The sequence below is a fragment of the Solanum pennellii genome, chromosome 7 (genome assembly GCF_001406875.1).
Source record: "Solanum pennellii chromosome 7, SPENNV200".
Taxonomy (NCBI): Eukaryota; Viridiplantae; Streptophyta; class Magnoliopsida; order Solanales; family Solanaceae; genus Solanum; species Solanum pennellii.
In genome coordinates, this window is record NC_028643.1 from 75,430,520 (window position 1) to 75,452,284 (window position 21,765).

Below are 21,765 nucleotides of genomic sequence, written 5' to 3' on the forward strand. Positions count from 1 at the left end.
TTCATATAAACCTCTGTTTTTTTGTATGGACAAGTGGCACGGTATTATTCGGATGACTTTATGATAAAATTATTTTGATAATCAATAAACATTTAAGTTCATGATGTATACTGATGTAATACAATTTGATGTACAAAATATCTCGCGTTTATGTAGGTTCAAGAAAAAGATAGCATTCATTGAACGCGTGATATATATAGGTCATACAAAAATAACTTTAGCGTTAATTTGAACTTAGATGAATGATATTTTGGATATTATCGTGGGGATGATAGTGAAGGGAAATTGTGTAACACAAAAGAGGGTTATGTGATAGAGAGCCACACATTTGCATACCCCTAATCGGATGTGGTTTAAAATATTCACCTCCAAAAACTGATCCTCAAATTTGTGCTTCTCTATTCATCCACCCCATATAATTTTTGTCTTTTTATTAATTCCTATTTAATTAATTTCTTGCCCCATTTTTGTCATTATTATTATTGTTTTCTTTTTTCTACTATTTTAGTAGCAATTTGTTCACTGGTTTTCACTAAGCACAAAGTGTTCTCAACACAGCTTGGGAGTCCAAGGTCTGTTCTTAACTTCTCTTACACTTTTTTTTAAAAAGTTTTAATTTACTTTCAAGAATCTTGTTTGTTGAGTCTTATCAGATGATATAGTTCTCTGTTTACTGCATGCATGTATGATGTTTTTCTACTTTTTTGATTCATTTGTCATGGGGTTTGTTCTGTTTCTGCCAAGCTTAGTTTCTTTATTTGTGTTCTTGTTTATTGTTTCTTGATCAAACATGTTATCACAGGTTCGAGTTGTGAAAGTAGCTACTTATGCTTGCATTAGGTTAGGTTAACGTGGGATGCTTTGTGCACCGAGCTGTTTTGTTTTTTGTTTTTATCAAATTTCTTGTATCATTCAGTCTCATAGGGAAGCTATCGTTGTTTTTACATCTATGATGCATACTGGTTCTTCACTAATCATGACGAAAACTTAATCTTGGAAAATATTTTACATGATGAAGTCATTTTTTGCTGTTTGATTGACAGAGGAAACTGTTTTCCATCAAGGGTTCGATGACTTATAGGTGGAAGTTATCTGCTTTTATAAGTATCGATTCCAACTCCAATTACTTCGTAAAACTTGTTTTGACTAACTTTTGGACATTATAGGTAGAAATCATTCAGTCTCAGAGAGAATTTGTTGTTTATCTAAGTTGTTTTTCACATGTTTGATGTATACTTCTTTATCTTCACTAATTAAGGCGTATTTTGTATGACGAGAACATTTTCTTGAAGAACTATATGGTACTTAGTCTATACCCAATCAAGTACTAGAAAATGATGTAGATGAAGTTTCTTTGAGTAAAATATTTTCCTTGGTTGCTGTCATATGATTCAACAGTAATATGTATCTTCAAGAAGGCTTGTCAACAGTGCTAATTTTGTGTAGCGTCAGGAAGTTTGGAAGGGGAGCGTGAAATAACTGCTAAAGATGGAGGAAGTAACCAATGTTACGGAGTATCAGGAGATCGCCAAGAAAAAGTTGCCAAAGATGGTTTATGACTACTATGCCTCGGGAGCTGAGGACCAGTGGACTCTGGCTGAGAACAGAAACGCCTTCTCAAGAATTCTGTAAGTAGCTCTAGCTCTAGCTCTAAGACCTGAATTACATAATATATGACTCTTAAGTTATATTCACATGTATAATTCTGTTCTTTTATAACCGATACAGGTTTAGGCCCCGTATTCTCATTGATGTGAGCAAAATTGACATGACCACCACAGTGCTAGGATTCAAGATTTCAATGCCTATCATGATTGCACCAACAGCCATGCAGAAAATGGCACATCCTGAAGGTATACCTTGCACTCATACAAGTTTTTAACTGTATAATCTTACTATCTGGACTCGTTGGGTGTAACCATGAATTTATGTCATGTTATCGCAACTAACCTCAAAGGACATAAGTAATATGTTAATGGACTGTTTCAAATAAACTGAAGATTTGTGAATTTTCATCCATGCATATTTGAGAAGCTTTGAGCTCTGTCTACTTGAGAAACTTGTTGGTCACATTTGGTTTAACTATTATTTATTAGAAGTGATTCTAGAATTCAGATGGCAATGGTTTTACGTGTAGTACTAAACATCTTTTTTGAAGGCTCGAGTATTCTTTATGTGGAAAAACTCTAAGGTGTTTCGGAAGTCTGATTACTTGGTTGCTTTATGCAGGGGAGTATGCTACAGCAAGAGCAGCATCAGCAGCAGGCACAATCATGGTTAGTTTCACTTGGTTCTCAATAGTAACTCTAATTTTATAATAATGCCTATGGATTGCAAATATGATGGATTCATAGCTGATGTTACATAATGTCAATAAAGCAATTTAGGAGTCTCGATAATACTAATATCGTTTCAGCCAATGGTATGTGACTTTAAATCTTCTTTTGAAATGCATAGTACAATTGATAGAGTTGAGTCAACTTTGGCTTTGCACTCCATACCTTGCATATAATTATGTTATAATCACAATGAATGAAGCTTTAAGTTTCTGGAAGTGATCAATCAGGCAACATCATTTTGTTTCCCCTGCATTTATTTATTTAACGTGTGCGGTCAATCCTCACAAAACGAGTTCTTTTATATTTCCATTTGGTTCTCTTCTTGTGATTAGAAACCTTGGAATTTGTTGTTCATTATTAATAAATTTAAACGGGGTTCGACTTCTTGGTATTTAGAGTATTCATGAACAGAAAAAAGACGTTTCAATGAAAAAGGAGTATATCTTGCACCCTTAGATTTCATGTATGATTTCTGCCTTTTCAGTGCAGCTAATTCATGCTTTAATTGTTGTTTGTTACTGTAATTACTATTCCCGGGAGGCAGAAGGATTACGTATTAGGACAACAATTTACTGGTTTCTCAGAAGGCTCTTGAAGCCTCATGAGCTGTTATGATCTAAAGTACTTGTATTTGACTTAGAGTGTGATGTTTTTCACTTTGTTAACGCTACACAAATTTGTCTTTCAGACATTGTCATCTTGGGCCACTTCCAGCGTTGAGGAGGTTGCTTCAACAGGACCTGGCATCCGTTTCTTCCAGCTTTATGTGAGCATGAACTTACTGTTAAAATTTAGGAGAAATGTACACACACCACATTATTCCTAAACTGTATCTATCTTCTCATATATTCAGGTCTACAAGGACAGAAATGTTGTTGCTCAACTTGTGAGGAGAGCTGAAAAGGCAGGTTTCAAGGCTATAGCCCTCACAGTTGATACCCCAAGGCTGGGACGTAGAGAAGCTGATATTAAGAACAGGTATATGTCTTAATATTACTGTCACTCTATTAGGTTGTGTTGTCCTTTCAACCAGATAAGGAGCTTAATATATGAAGCTGTTCAAGTTTATTTTATCTTCATCGCCTTGCAGATTCGTGTTGCCACCATTTTTGACATTGAAGAACTTTGAAGGATTGGACCTTGGCAAGATGGACCAAGTGAGTAGACGAATAGATATTTCTCTGATCTGTGCATCAAGTTCTTGTAAGAATCTATTTATGTATAATCTTAAATTGTCTTCTTGTTGCAGGCTAATGACTCTGGCTTAGCTTCGTATGTTGCTGGTCAAATTGATCGCACTTTGAGCTGGAAGGTATATCACCTTTCCTCGGGTCATCCTACATATTCCATGTTTTATTCCACTTTCCATCATTTCTTAAGAAGTCAGTAGGCCAAGAACTATTCTTTAATCTCAAAATTGGTAGAAACAGTAAACATATGAAATACACGTATATTTTTTGGCCAATGAGGAAAAGGACATCAGTTTGTCAGTAGTTCAAGTGCACTGAGGTTAGGATTGAAAGTTGAAACTCAATTTGACATGACAAAAAGAAGATTTGATGAACTTGCATTGCATTTGAAACTGTGATGGACCATTCTGTGCTTAAAAATGAATCTCAAGAAAAATTTCATACGTCAATGATTTCTTTCTGGACTTGAACAGGATGTTCAGTGGCTCCAGACTATCACTTCAATGCCAATCCTGGTGAAGGGTGTAATTACGGCTGAGGATGGTACATGATTCAATACTCTAAAAAATCTACCCTCTTTTATTATTCAGTCCTATTATGTTCATACATTAATGCTGAAACAATTTACCATCTTGGACTTGCAGCTAGGCTTGCAGTTCAGGCTGGAGCAGCTGGTATCATTGTGTCAAACCATGGTGCTCGCCAGCTCGATTATGTCCCTGCAACAATCTCGGCTCTTGAAGAGGTACATGACTTGTTTCTAACCGTACTTGTTCTTTTGTTGTTCCTGTTACCTGTTCTTTGCCTTCTGTTGGGAGCTTCTACACACATCCTGATTTTCTCCGTTCATGCTGTTGTTCCAGGTTGTGAAAGGTGCACAAGGCAGGATCCCCGTATTCTTGGATGGAGGTGTCCGCCGTGGAACAGATGTCTTTAAAGCTTTGGCACTTGGAGCTTCAGGCATTTTTGTAAGTACCATATACTGAATGGACCTAGATTAGTGGCACATAGCTCAATCTTTTATCTTTATCTACTCACCAGTAGACCAAGTAGCGCCTTTTTCCAAAATCTGCCTTGAGAATGGTCAACAATCTGAAAGTGATTTTAAATTTCCCTAATAGTCGTAGTAATACAATAATTATGCCTCAGTCCAAAGCAAGTTTAGTATCTTCCCTTTCAGGCCGCTATATTGGGAAATTCAAAGTTAATAGAAGTCCCTTGCATTTTCGAGAATCAAGAAAAGTAGACATTATAATTTATACCTACATAGTCAGTGAATGATATATAACAGCTGGTAAAATATTGGAGAACAAGTTCCATAGGTAAATGGTGGTGAATAGGACACACTTGACACATTCCAAAACCAGTTCATTATTGCCTAAGCACACAGATGCATATTATACCATGTTTTCTTTTCGTCTTCATACATTCTAACGAGTGACGTTCTGTGGTGGTTTTCGCAGATTGGAAGGCCAGTAGTTTTCTCATTGGCTGCTGAAGGAGAAGCTGGAGTGAAAAAAGTGCTGCAAATGTTGCGCGATGAGTTTGAGCTAACTATGGCATTGAGTGGCTGTCGCTCACTGAAGGAGATAACTAGAAACCACATTGTCACTGAATGGGACACCCCACATGCTGCTCTTCCAGCCCCAAGGCTGTGAGCATGTACTTGAAGTTTCATATTATTTCATCAAAGCAATATTGCTTCACTGTCTAAGAAGCTTATAATTTGATTTGAATACTCGTTTCTGTTTAATGAGTTTACGGTTATGTTAAGCTTTTCATGGTATTGGAAAACTGATATATTCTGATAAATGGCAAGTGATGCCTCCATTGTACATCCTCTATTTCTATATATCATCATATCGTGGAACTTTGCGCGTAAAGTTCTCTGCTCAATGTTATTCAATAGTTCAATACATAGCAGAGGTAGAACTTTTCTTGTTTGTGGCATGAGGTGGAATAAACTAGAATATCTACATGCTTAATTCAGATAAAGGAGCAGGATTATCGTAAATTACTCGTTACAACAACATATCCAGAGTAATCCCACTAGTGGAGTCTGAGGACTGTGGACACGATAGAGTGTATGCATACCTTACCCCTATCTCGAGGAGATAGAGACGTTGTTTCCTAGCCTTCCAATAATGATAACTATTTTGGAGTTCATGTTGTTGATTTAATTATGTCTGGTGCACACAAACAGTACAACAACATTTTGAAGATGATACTATAGAAGCCAAGGCTTTTACAGTTCCTTTTTTTTTTGTAGGTAATCATACCAAAGAAGCCAACACAGTCTGCTTGTTACAAAGAGTATCGTCAGTTTAACTAACTTTGAAAATGTATGATTTAACTGCCTTAGACCAGTTTATGGCAAAAAATAAAAATCAGTTTCACTCACGAAACTTCAATCTTTTTTCAAGTAAAATGCATATCCAAACAGAACTTCATTATTCAAATTTTCAATTTTTAACTTCAAAATCTATAGTCGAACAGAAAATAACATCTATCAAGGTAATTGTTAACAAGTAACATACTATAATAGAGCTGCCTAACTTTGGATTAAAGAACTTATTCTTCTCAATATTTATTATTCTTTTTAATGGCATGAAAAGAACTAAAATGACTCTTATTTTAAGACGAAGAAAGCATAAAGATATAGTTAAAAACAATATACAAGGTATCATTTACTAAAGTTAGAGCTAAAAACGGTATTTATTTTGAGACAATGAACTATAAAAATATAATTAAAAATAATTACATTTAATTAATGTTTTGAATTTCTAAATCAATGATTAATCTGAGTTAGAAAGGGTATAACGACATTTCAGTTGCCTTAAAAAAATCAGACATTTTTTTAATTTGGAATAAAGGGAGTAAGTATAACAATATTTTCCTTGCTTTAACAAAAAAATGTTTATTAACATCTTTGCAACACATTAACTAGTTATTATCAATTTCAATATCTAAAACTATTTTTTCACTTTTAATGCTAATTTGCTGTTTAATAATAATCAACAAAAATATAATATATATATACGTTTAATTAGTAAAAATATTTTTTTCTACCGACCAAGTAAACATATAACTTACCTCTATTTTTATTCAACTAAATCAAACACGCTCTGAATTTTAAACCCACAGTAATATTTTTTGGGTTCAGTAACATTAGTAAGAAAAAGGAACACTTTATGTGGAGGAAAAAAAAGAAAAAAGAAAAAAAAGACATCATATATAATAGATTATTAGACGTTGGCGCAAATTAGTGTAGCCCTAAAAACCCAAAGAGCTACAGAGAGGTTTAAGCAAAAGCAAAAATGGGGAAGAAACGAGAACGCCTCACAAATCCAGAACCCTTCCTTGACGATGATTCAAAATCCAAAGCTTCCTCGAAGAAACGCTCCAAAGCTCCTAAATCTCACCAGCAGCAGCAACAGGCAAATCACACTATACGATTTCGGCTGAAATAAGTAGTTAAGAAATTGATTGAATAAACTTAAGAACTAATTGTGGATTTGTTTTTGTTGTTGACAGGTTATATCGTCTAGTATTAGTTCGAAGATATTGAAGGAGGCGTTACTTCAGCAGAAGGAAGTAGATGAGGAGGAGACACGAGAGAGAAATCCTAATGCTATAGTGTTTTCGGAGGATGTTGCAACTAGAGCTGTTGAGGAGGATGACGATGACATTGATAATTTTAGTGGGTTTCAGGAGACTCAAAGTCAATTTGGTGATTTGGAGGTAACTGCTTTGTGAAATTAGCTTAGTGGCTGCTAGGAAGGTTGATTGATGTAGTAACTATACAATTAACTTTTTATTGTGTTTCATTGATATGGAACTGTTTAGTCTGTATGAGCTTCACAAACTTCCTATAACTGGAACATAGAGGATTCCTTATTGAGCAGATGGATATAGATGATTTATAAAGCCTACCTCGACTGATTTTGGTTTGAGGTCTAGTTATTTGCTTAGTTGATTTTCATTGACGCCAGTTATGACTGGAACTTTTCTAGCTACAACAAGAGCATCATTTTATCTGTTTAATACAATAAAAATTGGATCTTAACTGATATCTACCAAGACAAGAAAAATCCAATTTTCAAGAATAGAAACGGTCACTTCTTATGGTATCAGTTCACAACAGTTAATGACTTCTTTTTTTCTGCGCCTCAACACAGGACGAGGTTGACAAGTTGCTGTTGGAGGATGAGAAGCTATTGGAGGCTTTTTATTCTACACAAAATCGCCCTGAACGCACATTGGGCCAAATCCTTATCGAAAAGAGCAAGGAACAGAATGCACAAGTTTCTTCAGGTTTTATTCCGTCATTTCAGAATAGAAAACAACTATCACCAACATTTGACTTGTGATTGTTCTTGAGCAACCGAAGCTTTAATTACATTTGTTATGAAACTTCTTTTCAGCAATTTGACTATGTCCTTTATCCAAAATAATAATCATAAAAGCTATTTAACTATGAGAACTGATTATGTTTGTTTGTTGTAGTGCAACCAATGCCTAAATTGGATGAATCGATCATTGAATTATACAAAGGGTATGTTTCTCCTGGTCCTTATTTTATCAGTTCTTTATCTGCAAGCTTAGCTTGCCTGACTGGCGGTGGTTGTTTTGCAGTGTTGGCAAGCATCTTAGCAAATACAATTCAGGCAAGATGCCAAAAGCGTTCAAACATATTCCTTCATTGCAATATTGGGAAGATGTTCTATATTTAACAGAACCTGATAAATGGTCACCAAATGCAATGTACCAAGCCACAAGAATATTTGCTTCAAATTTGGGTGTCAAGAAGGCAGAACGCTTCTACAAGTTGGTCTTGCTCCCACGAGTTAGAGATGATATTCGCAAGAATAAGAGATTGCATTTTGCTCTGTATCAGTCCTTGAAGAAATCTCTTTACAAGCCTGCTGCCTTTAATAAGGGAATCTTGTTTCCTTTGTGTGAGGTATAAAACTAATGTGAGAAAAATCTTTAAATTTATTGGAGGATTGCATTTATGTCCAAAGTTTACAACTTCTTTTGTAGAAACTAACAATGATTAGATTAGCTATATTGTCTTGATTGCCTACTGATTGTTTACATGACTTGCTTTACAGCAAAATATAGGTCGTGACTCAGGGATATTGAAAAGTGGGTTAAGGGTTTTCTGTTTATCTGCTTCTCTACTTTACGGGTATTTTGTTACAACTGTGCAAAAAACTTGGTGGAATCTGGTGTTACATGCATGCTGAGAATTTTGTTGTTAAGCAGGAGTTACTCGAGAACCTGACATTCTTCTTGTATATTTTAGTTAACCAAAAGCTACCAAAAGTTAGTAAGTGGATAGATGTAGTCAAAAGTTGCCTATGTGGTTAATGTTTCAAAGCCTTGCTTGCAATGAGATATTACAATTGTGTGCTGCCTCTTTTTTTCTTCCTTTCCTTTTTGGGTCTCCGGGTTTCAAACAATTTATGTACTATCTGACTCTTTTTCTTTTGTTGTTGGGAACTTTCATTATGCATAAATTCTTAATGAGAAAAAAGAAAAAGAAAAGAAAGTTTTGTTATGTGCCTGTCTAATCTCTTAGTAACACACGGCCATCCTGTAGTGAGATATGACTTGAGTGTCTGTTGAGATCAGTTTTCTCTGATACTCTTATGTACTTTCACATTGTCAGGATTTAATATAGTTCTACCTCTGTATCATCTCTTTGTATATGTGTATGGTGCGTATCCTGCTTTCTGAAATGTCTATTTTCTGATCCAGTCAAGGACATGCACCTTGAGGGAGGCTGTGATCTTTGGGAGTGTTATTGAGAAGGTCTCCATTCCGCATCTTCATGCTAGGTATGGTTGCTGGAAATATTTATCGATACACTAAGAGTAGTCAGTAGCTGAATAACCCAACTTTGTATTTTTACTGGAAATTTTAGCTTAGGACAAGATTAGAAACAGAAAGAGTAGTACTCTATTTCTATATCTTATTCTTGTTGCAACTTTCTCTCATCTTTTGCTAATAAAGACAGTTATTATCAAGGTATTGCTGCTGTCTCTGTAATATCTCATTCTTTTAGAAGCCTTTAACTTTTAATCGTTTTGGTATGCAGTGTAGCGCTGCTGAAACTTGCAGAGATGGAGTATTGTGGCACAACAAGGTATTCTACATGTTGTGCTATCTGTTGAACTTTTTCCTTTTAGTTTACCCATGATTCAAGTGCCAGTAGAAAACTGTACACTAGGATATTTATCCTGGTTAATGTAAAAGTAGCATTAGTTTACGTCAGTCTGCATTCTTTTGAACAGTATACTAGAATATTTATCCTGGTTAATGTAAAGTAGCATTAGTTTACATCAGTCTGCTTTCTTGGGGGGAGAAGTTCTGTATTTAGTTTTTAGGGATGGACCTACATGAAATAATTGCTTTTATTGATATCAATGGGAGCTAAACTATACAGCTGGAACTTTTAAGCATCACGATATGTTCAATCATGCAAGTCATGCTGCGTTATGCAAAAATTTTTTTAGGCTACAACTAGTCTGATCATTTTATTCTTTCATTTTGCTGCAGTTATTTCATCAAGTTACTGATTGAGAAGAAATATGCTTTGCCCTATCGTGTACTTGATGCCATGGTAGCACACTTCATGAATTTCTTTGATGAAACAAGAGTCATGCCTGTGATCTGGCACCTGTCACTTCTTGTATTTGTGCAGAGGTTAGTTTCACCCTTCCATTCTTGTGGTGTTTCTTCCTCTCTATGTCAAAATGGTGATTGAGCTTGAAGGTTATTTTCTTATTTTGAATGATAAAAGCTTCAAGGTTACTTCTTATACTTAACCCAATTGATAAGCTACATATTAGACTCATTTACACGTCTCGCCTTCTACTGATCATCTTTTCTCTCAAGTAATCATACATGCTTTAAATTCTTTTTAGTGTCCTTGTGGATTAAAATTCTTATTTGAATATATAATTACAAATTAATTGACAAAATGGGAATGTAAAATGATGATTAACATCAATTTCTTTTATACTAAGGAACATGATGTAACAATTCTTGTTAATTCCTAATGTCTACTTTACTATGCTGTATGACACTGCCTTTCTAAGTATACTTTTAGGTAGACAAGTGTTGTCACTTATTTAGGCGATGTTATGTTCTTTTCTTTTAATAGCACTTCAATGGTGACCTTGATATTGCCTTTGAATCATCGAGTCTTTCTTTTTTACATTCTTGTCAATTTGTTCAATAACATGATAGATTTTGCAGAGTTCTGAATGTTGTTTATACTATGTGGGCAAATATCGTTGCAGGTATAAAACTGAGATGAGGAAGGAGGATAAAGCTAACATAAGGGCACTTGTTGAAAGACAAAGACATAGATTGGTATGCTTTTGTATTTTATTTTTCGTTGCTGCTGTTCTGTTTTCTGTTGATACAAGCAAATTCAAGTTATGTTTGTGCTTCCAAATGCAGATTACACCAGACATATTGAGGGAAATCGAAAAGAGCAGAAGTCGTGGGGAAAAGGAGGATGATCCAATGTTAATTGATATCCTCTCATTGATGGTTTAAATCTTTCTGTTACATATCTGCTTGAGCTTAATTTGTTCTGTTTATACCGTGTGGCCTGCTCTTGCCATAACATAGTCGGGTTCTTAATGTTTTAGAAACTGCTGATGAAATAAAAAATCTTTAAACCTTTCGTGCCAGTTCATGCTTGAATTCTGCTATTTCCTGTGAGTGCGTGCATATCTGCATCGATGGAATAGGTTGTCATGCACAATAACAATCTTCTGTTTGTAAGTTTTGTGTATTGTTGAAGTTAGTTACTTTTTGCAAGATGGATAATTTTTAACTTGTTTATTTCCTGTTGTTCTGTAATGACTGAAGTAAAAAAGTAGATGTAGCTATGATTTATTCATGTTGCTATTAATATTTTTTCTGCTGCATCATTGGAAAATATATTTTCTTTAACTCTGTATTACCAAGTCCTCTTTCTGTGATCAATAAAGCAATTGAAGAAGATAGGTTTGATATCCCCGATGTTCCTATGGAGGAGGACTAGATTTTCTCAGCAACCTCTATACGTGGTAAGATACTCGCTCATGTAAATGAAATTTCTTGGTGTATCTATATACACGTGAAGCTCCAAGCCAATACTACAGACTAAGAAGTTCCTTTTTTTCCTTCAGATGCAGTATGTGATGGGGATGGTATACTAGCAGATTCAGGTTTCAATATGTTATAGAGATCGAGCTGTGTGATAAGATAGATGAGCATGCGTGCATGTGTGGGCTGTTGGAGTTGAGCTAGAGATTTTGCAATATATTCTTTCATGATATTTATATTTTTTGATTCCTGTCTTCATCGGCATATGCCTAAGCAGGTTTATGCAAAGACGAACCTGAAAGTTGTAACTGCCATGTTTTTTTTAAGTTTAGTGTATCAATGATACTCCCCTGAGAATACATGGGTTAAATTTTACTATGACTCCGTATTCAACTATGCTTCGGTCCAAAACAAGTTGAGGTTGGCTACAATTCGTGTAGTTACTCAATTTTATCCATCGAATTCTGTGGTGAATGAATTTTTCGTTTTTTTCTTTAAATTGTTTATATATTATTTTGCACAGACTTACTTTTACCCACCAAGGTATAGATGAGTGAAAAAATAAAATAAATAGAGAACACTTTGTATTTATCTCCCACAAAGGTAAGGATAATGTCTTGCTTATAATCCACTCCTTTAATCCTACTTCTCTTCCAATTGATTCCACAATCAAGTATTTCTGTCTGATACTTGATTAAACAAAAAATATACCTTTTATAATAATGAAATTCAATTTTTTTTTGGATAATTAATACAAAAATTAATATACTTTCTACAAAAATTGGAGTTATAATCATATTTCATACATACTTACGTAGCATAATTATGAAATATAAACTTCTTATGTCTCATTTATTGCATTTTGATAGTTAAATTTTTATTAGTCAAGACTTCAGAGACATAAGAGTGAGTTTTGATATCCAAAAAGCAAGTACATACAAAATTTCTGTATACTCGTTATTTTAATATATATAAAAACGTATATATATTAGCCGTTATTATTTTGATGGAGAATATTTAGCACGAAAATCATGAATCAGCCAACTATTGGGCCTCATGGCATTAATTTCGAAGAAAATCATTTCTGAGCCTGGCCCCAAAAAAGGTTGAAATCGCCGGGACAATTCACACAGCCAATTGAATAGCGAGCCTTCTGTGTCTGCAATGAAAGAAGCGAAAGAGATCCAGTTTAAGGTGTTCACAGTGGTGGAGTATTGATGGATAACCGATGCTATTGTTCCGAAGTTGTAATTCTTCGCAATCAGCTGAAACCGAATCCTTCATGGTAATTCTATTTTGATCTCATTGGTCTAAATGTTTAATGTTATGGATGAATTTATGAAACAATTTAAATTCGTTATTGCTGTGATTACCACTAGAAGAACTAAGGAAACAATCGAAGGAAGCTAATATGGGAATTTTAGTATGGAAATGCTCCCGCTGTAAATTCCTTTAAGTAACTCTGACCATATATTTTGGTGTAGTTTTTAAAATTCATCTTCAAATATATGTTTTAATCATGAAACTTGATTAGATTTGAAGAACTGATCTACAAAGACCTGTTTTCGGATTTCCACAGACAAAAAATTGTCCAAGTAGAATGCATGTCCAAACACAACTTCAAAAACTCAAAATTTGAAGTTTCAAGTTTGAACTTCGTACTCCAGAGATCAAGTTTAATAGATGAACTTTTTAGGTATTTTGAAACTGTGGTAGGAGTAAGCTCACTTTAGGGGACTCTACTGTGCAGCTTTATTGAATGGAGAACACTTGAGTAACACATTGGGAAATTCTTTTAGCAGTTCTACCCCTTGATTCTCCCTTATTATCACCAGAATGACACTTGGTTTGGTCACGTGTCTAAATAAATGGGGAATAGAGGTCAACCCGATCCATGAATTCAGCCCAGGATGATGTTAGCCTTTAGCATTGTGAAGTTGAAAATGAGATCCACTTGACATATTCCTTATAAGTTTGATTCTAGCTGATGGAATAAAGTCCTGTGCAGTGGCATTGCCCACGATTTTGCTTTAGTAGTGTCGGCCTATTGTCTGGATATCAGGTTGTGGGAATTCTAAACCTTTACCTTATGTCCCAAGTTTATTGAAGTGGTTGGATTCTGCAATAACATATTGTTCCTATTCACTCTCTCTATATGTCTTCGCCGCTGGTTTTATGATCATCTGCCATAGTACCTCTTAGCGGATTTAAATTTTGATGGTCAGACGGAATTTGACATCATAGACTTCATTAAAGAACACTTCCTCTTGATCTTCACCCTGCTCCTCTTTAACTGACTTGCCATCATCCTTCCCAACAATCTCTTCTATATCCTCCTTCATTTCCACAAATAATGTTGAGGTGTTTGGCCTTGCATCAATGTCCCGGAAAGTACTTTTAGCTTATGTTTACATAGTAGATTGTATGTGAGGTAACAGAAAGTTGTTGAAAGTTTTATCGATGGAAGACTAGATGGCTTGAGGACATGGCTGGGGAGTTTTGTGTTAGGTGCTTGGTTTCAGGCTATTTATTGGAAAGAAGCTGGATTATGGAGTAGAATTGTGCTTATCGGATTGATGGATCTCATGCTACTTGGCTACTTCATACACGTCTGTAAGAGTTGTAGGATGCTTATAGCAATGATACATTCTCATGCAACTTGGCTACTTAATGCACATCTATAGAAGTTCTAGGAACAATATCCTAGGAATTAATCTCTAATGAAATATGAATTTCACTTATGTAACTGAAGGGTTTTACGATCCCTCTGGAGTTCTGGTTTCCCGCCATTGCAATTGAAAGATAATTTCAATTGTACAAACCTCTGATTCAAAATGTTGTGGTTTGTTCAACTAACCAGCCATTAGAAGAAGGAAAATAAATCTTGAAGGAATGAAAAGTAATTAGAAATAAGGAAGAAGGTTAGAGGAGCAAAAAAAGAGCTAAAATGTGGTTCAGATATGGATTTCAATGCTTTCCTTTGAGATGTCCCTGCTGGATATTCCTCTTACTGACTCTAACAAACTAACAAAAATGCAAACTGACTCTCCCCTTAAACATTTGCAGCTTAGCATCCATTGCATCACAACAATGACCAAGCTATTGAGTTAGGGGCATATATAGATTGATAGCATAACATATGACAATATTAAATCTTTTTCAACTGTAGAGAGGTAACTATGACCCTTTTTCTAAAATATAAACAGAAGATTCTCCTTTCTCCAAGAAGAAACAAAATGAAGATCATAGACAAAACTCAGAGCCTGAGCAGAAAAAATATTATTCTTGCTTTTTCCCAAAAGTGAACTGAAAGGAAATAGAGGAAATAAAAGATACGGGCAGTCAAACTTGTTTGCCAAAATAATTTATTTTTTTTTTAAAGAAAGAAAGAAAGATTAATCATGAAGGCCACTGTTTCTTGTGCTTTGTCCAACTCTGATATTTGATGATCTTCTCATGTCATTTATTCTCTGATGTTGTGTGTTTTTGATTGTATTCTCAAGAGTACATCTCTTTTACTCTTGCAGGATATCTCTTTTTCTCTTGGATTCTAAATTCTTGATTTTTTCCTTACTTGAGGTGTGCTCTTACTGATCGCTTGTGTGCCTCACCTCGCCTGAAGTGTGGTTAGGCGCCATTCTGTTCTTTGCATTGCCTCAGGACCTGAATCTTGCCTTTGTTTTCATTAGAGGCATGAAATGCTCAAAGTGTAAAGTCTCTTAAATTTGATTTGTCCTAGCTCCTATAATTAACAAACTATATGTTGTATTTTGTTTGACAGATATAATAGGTGTTATACATCAAATTATATGCACATCATTGCTTATTTTTTCTTAAATAGTTTAGATATACATGAAAACAGGCTGCTTCCCTTCAGGTTGGCGGTAGATGTTATATTGAATATGTTTCATACATTCTCGAAAAGTATTTTTTTTTGTTCATTTGGACATGCTCTACTGGCGTTTTAAAGTTTTTGGATTTGTTTCTGCTGTGGGTTCTTCTATTTTCTGATGAAAAAGTGATGCTATAACAATTGTGATGTCGGGTATGATATGTTTGGCTTATATCATATAGTATAGCTATCAAGGTGAACCCACCTTGTACCAAAGGGGGTTAATCTAATCAGTTTTGTGGAAAATAATTACACTATACAAAGATATAATACATAATTATAGAAAGCTAACCACTTAATACAGATGGATTCCAGTATGCTCGTAAAGGGGTTAATCTGTTTCTTATATCATGCATTCAATTCCTTTGAACTTTTCTTTTCTTTTTTTGAATTTATGTTTCCAGCCAGACCCCTTTAACTCTCCCTGTCACACCCCTTCTCTGTTTTTTGATGTATCCAAAGCTTTAAATAAAATAGTAAGAAAGAAAAATGCAGCTGGCCTGATTCTGCATTCTGTTTATTTCAGCAGTCTCCCTACTTCTAGCATCAACCATGCAGTGATACTTTGTTTTCTTTTTCAGAGTAAATAACCGCAGTAGTTCTTTGGTCACTATTTTTGCTATATTAAGCCAATTTTTGAATTTCTTTCATGCCACATTGGTTGGGTAATGAAATAGTGATCTGCTTATATGAATTTGGATAATCTTTCCCTCATTAGCTAGCTTTTGAGTTTGAGTTAGACCAAGTGTCATATGCTTACATGGTATAAGAGCTTGGTTGTTCCACGTAGGCCCAATGTTATATTGTCCACTCTCCAGTTGGGAGAGTTGGCTCTGGGCATTGGACTTGGGTGTGAAGATGTGGTCGGAGAATGTATTGATGGTCTGCTTATATGAACTTGGACAATCCTCCTCATGAGCTAGCGTTTGGGTTGTAAGGCCCTAATACCATATGTTTACCGGGATTGTTTCGTAGGCTATCATACAGATATTGGAAATCTTATTCCAACAAATTTTATATTTGATGTTTTACCATCTCATCCAACAATTTTAAGTTTGTGAAGTTAAAACCTCTGTAAGTAGCATGCTTACCTCCTAATTTTAATGATGTGGTGCTCTCAAATGTTTTACTAATATACGATCTTGGAGTAACAACAACAATAACATACCAAATGTTATCTCACAAGTGGAGGCTGGGGTGCGTTGAGTGTATGCAAACGTTACCCCTACCTCATGGAGGTGGAGAACTATTTCCTAAAGACCCTTGGCGCTAGAGCAACAAATCAAAGTAGCTATGGAAAAGGAAACACAACATTAAATATACACAATCTCGGAGTTGCTGAATGGTTATTGTGTCTGTTCCTATTTCTGATTATTGAGTTTTGTGATGTTGCTTATTGCTTTCTTTGTAGCTTTCTTCTAGTGAGGAATAAAAGTGGTCTATTGATGTTATCAAAGTCGCAAACTGCGAGTCTTAGGTGTTAGGTCTAGTGGATATCTCATTACAAGATAATAAAAAGAATGGTGAAATTTTTAATTTCTTTGCTTTATCTTTTAAGGAAGGTGCTAGACTTCTAGGAATTCAGAAAGACTCCTCATTGTGTTGGGCATCACATTGATAGTTGAATTGAGGAGTTCAACAGAAACTCTGCATTTGCATTAGCCAAAGGTCTATAAATGTTCAATTTGTTAAATTGCTTGTGTTTAGTATTTGATTAGCAGAATCTTGAAATTTCTTACCAACGTTTTCATCAGTAGTTCTAGATAGTCTTAAAGAAGAAAGTGGAAAGTAAGTTTTGGGGGACTAGCTGCTACTGTGCAGATGAATACAATTTCATTGAGAAGTTTGTGAAGATAAATACAACAGTAGTAAGAAATAAAAATGATGTTTGGAAATTGAGATGGTCAAAGCTGTTGCCCTGGTTTTAGTCTATCATAAGCAAAAAGACATCAAAACCATGCCTTTTGAGCCTAAAAGAATTTTATTTAGTTGGAAACAAATATGACAGTCATTTTGTCTTCAAGTTATTAAGAGTATACACTAAGTAGTCTTGAAAAACCATAAAGAAGCATCCAGCAATTATGAGGTCGCTTATCTGAAATCCTATCTATATTGTTTATTATATCTTATGGGTCATGGTTTATGATATTCTTTGTCCATTTTTGGCTTCATTTATCAAATGAAACAGGCATATCTTTGGTTTGTTAGATGCCACGTCCAAGCTTTCATTTCCCTATTTAACATTATCTTATAAATGTGGGCTATCCAGATGTACACATGTGCAATGCACATGTCATCTCATATAAAACATAGACAACACCAAAGACTTAGTTTTGCTTCCTTGCAACATATTATATCTGTTATTTAAGCTGTAAGGTAGGTGGTTCAAAGAGATCATATTTCCCCTTCCTATAATTGAATTTTTGTTCAGGATTTTGAGTGTTGGCAGTCATGTGGGTGAGGCACGCAATGATGTCAAGCATTATTGCAAAGAGGGTATCCCCAAAAGTTGATGTTATGTGGGTTGGACCAGTAACAAGATGACACAAATCAGTAGCCTCTTTACTGAAAAGGACACTCAAAAGTTTTTTCTTTTAGATTTGTATCAAAATCTATGTCACCATTGGTTCCTTTGGGGACCCTTTCTCATTGGTGTTGACACGTTATTGAAAATTGGTCCCTTGACTTAATCTTCTGCAGCTTTTTGAGGAGATATTGGTTTGTTGGTTCAATTGTTTTCAGCTGAATATGCCTTTAATAAACTCCTTTTTTCACAAAATCCAACTTGTGTTATCTTTACTTTTTTGCATTTTGATGTTCTTGGAACTTTGTTAGTAAAAAGTGGAAATGGCTTCTTGTGGGCCATTTTAGAATCTGTATTAAGTGGGTGTTAGAGAATTATGATATAGAAAGCAATCTGATAGTATCTTCATGAAAAGGTGCTTTTTTATCTGATTACTAGTTTTGCTCTATTAACTCTCTCCTTGATTTTTTCATCTGGTCCATATGCTTTTTGTTGATGTGTTGTACTAGGTATCCCCAACAGGCAAACTTAGTTTTAACATTATTTGTTTCCTTTAGTTGACTATAAGACTTGGTCCTTTAGGAACTTGAGAAGCCAATATGATGTCAGTAATGATTTAGCTTAATGAAGTCAGTTACTAGTAAGTATTATTCATAAGAAATCCTGGGAAAGTTCTGGAACTTCTAGAAGCGTCACGAAGTTTCCGAGTCAAAGGATATGTGCAAAATCAGGAGTTTCTTGTTGTAAGTATGACTCAAGCACATGTTTGAAGATTCTAGGTTTTTGTATAGATTGCAGTTGTTTCAAACTTTGTGAGCTGTAAAAAAAACTGGATATGTGAGCTGTAAAAACTGGAGCAAAAAGAAAAACTTGCTTTTGGTGACTTCAGTTCAGTAGCAAATGCAGGATTTGTGCAATGCAAGAATCTGTTTGCTGGGAATTTACAGACAAAATCCCTGAAATTTGGCTATGATAATGCACTTTTAGACAATTCTAGAATTGAAGAAGCAATGATGATGCTTGCTTTTGCATACTTTAAGATATTAGAAAAAAATAAAATAACATGAGCATTTCTATTTTTGGTATAGAAGCAATGAGAGATGATGAAATAGACACCAATACTTAGCATGTTATGGGGAAATGAGAACCTTTTTAGCTACCAACTTTATTTTTAACTAAAAAATAATTTGAGTCAACTTGCGAACTAGAGAGCAATCATTAAAGTTTTCCTCGAGGTCACAAGTTTAAACTGTAAAATCAGGTATTAATACTTGCATCAGGGTATAGGCTCCTAACTCAATGTATCATGTCCTTTGGTGTGCGATCGTGCCATCCTTGATTGCACTTTAATGAACTCAGATTATTTTGTACATTAAGTTACCCTTATTTAGTCCAACTTGTCACTAGCACAAGTATCAAATAATTTTACTCACTTAAACTTTAACAAATGATAAGAATCACTTAGTATATTAATAATATTTTTATTTACTTTTAACTTATCAATTGATGTCAACTGCTCGAGCCAGCCTCACTTATCACGATTCTTTTTTACGTGTGGACCTCCCTTGTCATATCCACACACTAAGGCTTCTACCAGACCATAGGTCACACTACCAATAAAATGATAGCGACTGTATACATATTTCATTCAGTTTTAGCCTTTTAGGATTCATTAATTATGTTGTACACCTATCAAAATTGTCTTAATCCAATGAATTTGTTTTGATTGAACCTTAGAATGTCGACATGTGTACTACTTCTAAAAGTGTGCATTTTATTAATTTGTTAGTGGACAATGGGCACATGCATAGACTGAATAAATATTATTATCTGCATAATAACAAGGTGGAAATCTAGTTATACAGCAAAAATAAAATAAAAATGCTATCCCTTTTTATTTAAAATGTTAGATAATGCCACAGCCCCAGAGAACCTAATTAAATACCAGTGAGTACTAAGAAAAAAGAACTAATTAAACTTAATCAGCTAAGTACTAATGTACTAGTTTATTGCTAATTGTCTAACCTGATGGTAAACCTAAACATTGGTGGAAATTGGAATTAGCATTTTTGAATAGGAAGGTATTATTATACATATAATATGCATATCATCATTAAAGTTAGTCCGAATAAAATTAAGGAAGAATATAATCCTATATTAGTCCGGTCAAAACTCAAAAAGATGAAAAGTAAACTTATATGATCGACAGATAGAAGCGAATCTCAGATTTAAACTTAGTCGATTCGATGTTTCAAGTTTTTGCGTAAAAATCTTACTCTACTGTCAGAGGTCTTTGATTCATATCTAATACTTTCCACGTTCCAAAATACTTGTCATTCTTCATTTCTTGGAAGTCAATTTGATTGTTCTTTAGATCGGAGCTTATAAACTGACTAAAAATCAATTTAATATTTTAAAACTAAACTTTAGGTATCCGACAACTACACCAAAAATATGATAAGATGTGATCCTTTCCCTAAAATATGATGAAAACATACTTCTTAAATCTTTGTCAAAGTTTAAATAGTTGTTCTTCCGGGAAAAGAAATGTGGCAAGTAATTTGGTATATATTTGTGAAATTTAGGTGGAGATATTATAGATATATTTATGTTCTACATCGAAAAAATTACTCATAACCGAAGAGTTGCATCCACCACTGAGACTAGGATTAGGACTATATATTAATAATAATTATACATCTTACATCATTAGAAAGTTAACTACCCATCAACTAACCATGCACTTCACAAAATTATATATCTTTAAATACCTTAATGTAATCCTAATCCTACGTACTCTCTTTAATCATATGAAAAAGTTAATAGTATATGCTATAAATTATAGTAGTTAATAGATTGTGACTGATGTAACTATATAAAATTGAATACCATATGTCGAAAAATTATAATACGTATATTAAAAACTATATTGGAGTATTATATATATAACTATTATTTTTTATACCTAACCGGTATATTCGAACGTTGAACGTTCTTGTCTACTTTATATCGTGCAACTCAAATCTTGAATAGTTTTAAACACTTACTCTCCTATTAGACATTCACATAATAATAGTATTGGGATGAATATATTTATATTAGTTGAGCTAGGACCAAAAGATTTTGTTTATATGTGAAAAACACATCATGATATCCGTCATGCTCCATTTACTATATATTACTTTTAGATACCAAAGGTAATGACATTTTTGTTCTATTGTAAAGACTCTCTCCACATATTTTAATGCCAATATTAAAAGAAAGTTTAGACTAACGATAAAATTTATTTTTCTGATTTATAAATAAAGAGTTTAAATTGCGAAAACAGTAACTAATTCTAACATTAGAGTGGGATATCCAAACGGACACGACTTTTCTCTCGACTTTACTAACTTAAATGTTTTACGCATACACACAATTTTTTATTTTATAATAGCAAAATTATATATAGCACATCATATGTAATGATGTATATCGAGTGGGTAAGTAATAGGTGTGTATTGACCAATCATGAGCTTAATACTCCATGCATTTTGGGCATCTACTATGGATCAATAGACACCTGCCTTCCTCTTTGACCACATAACTTTGCTTATTATTTTTAGGACCCACCTAATAATTCATGCTGTTTCTTTCTCCATCTTCTTTATCTTACCCTTTTCTATTACTTTTTTTTTTTGGCCCATTGGGGGGTGGGGGTGGGGGTAGGAT

General features: G+C 34.3%; 2 protein-coding genes and 1 long non-coding RNA gene across 5 annotated transcripts; all 3 read left to right on the forward strand.

The window, feature by feature from the left end:
• Positions 1 to 135: 135 nt before the first annotated feature.
• On the forward strand, positions 136 to 5,412 carry LOC107025828 ((S)-2-hydroxy-acid oxidase GLO1). Of its 3 annotated transcripts, none has more exons than XM_015226589.2 (12): positions 136 to 572; positions 1,447 to 1,628; positions 1,729 to 1,853; positions 2,230 to 2,276; positions 3,028 to 3,105; positions 3,193 to 3,317; positions 3,430 to 3,496; positions 3,589 to 3,651; positions 4,003 to 4,072; positions 4,174 to 4,274; positions 4,393 to 4,497; positions 4,993 to 5,412. In XM_015226589.2, the coding sequence occupies exons 2-12, from the start codon at positions 1,489 to 1,491 to the stop codon at positions 5,185 to 5,187; spliced, it is 1,116 nt and encodes a 371-aa protein (XP_015082075.1). In that variant the 5' UTR covers positions 136 to 572; positions 1,447 to 1,488; the 3' UTR covers positions 5,188 to 5,412. The 3 variants fall into 3 exon arrangements, with proteins under 3 accessions (XP_015082075.1, XP_015082076.1, XP_015082077.1); XM_015226590.2 differs by having other exon boundaries at positions 285 to 572; positions 1,453 to 1,628; XM_015226591.2 differs by having other exon boundaries at positions 418 to 572; positions 1,457 to 1,628.
• Positions 5,413 to 6,777: 1,365 nt separating this feature from the next.
• On the forward strand, positions 6,778 to 12,100 carry LOC107026520 (bystin). The gene is made up of 12 exons (XM_015227515.2): positions 6,778 to 6,966; positions 7,064 to 7,270; positions 7,708 to 7,843; positions 8,036 to 8,084; positions 8,165 to 8,492; positions 9,293 to 9,372; positions 9,633 to 9,680; positions 10,094 to 10,240; positions 10,840 to 10,912; positions 11,003 to 11,078; positions 11,515 to 11,619; positions 11,722 to 12,100. Exons 1-11 carry the CDS (start codon positions 6,847 to 6,849, stop codon positions 11,592 to 11,594), a joined length of 1,344 nt encoding a protein of 447 aa, XP_015083001.1. The 5' UTR covers positions 6,778 to 6,846; the 3' UTR covers positions 11,595 to 11,619; positions 11,722 to 12,100.
• A 536-nt stretch (positions 12,101 to 12,636) lies between these two features.
• On the forward strand, positions 12,637 to 15,577 carry LOC107024653. The gene is made up of 2 exons (XR_001457376.2): positions 12,637 to 12,923; positions 15,166 to 15,577. It is a non-coding gene; the product is annotated as an uncharacterized LOC107024653 (long non-coding RNA).
• Positions 15,578 to 21,765: the final 6,188 nt, after the last annotated feature.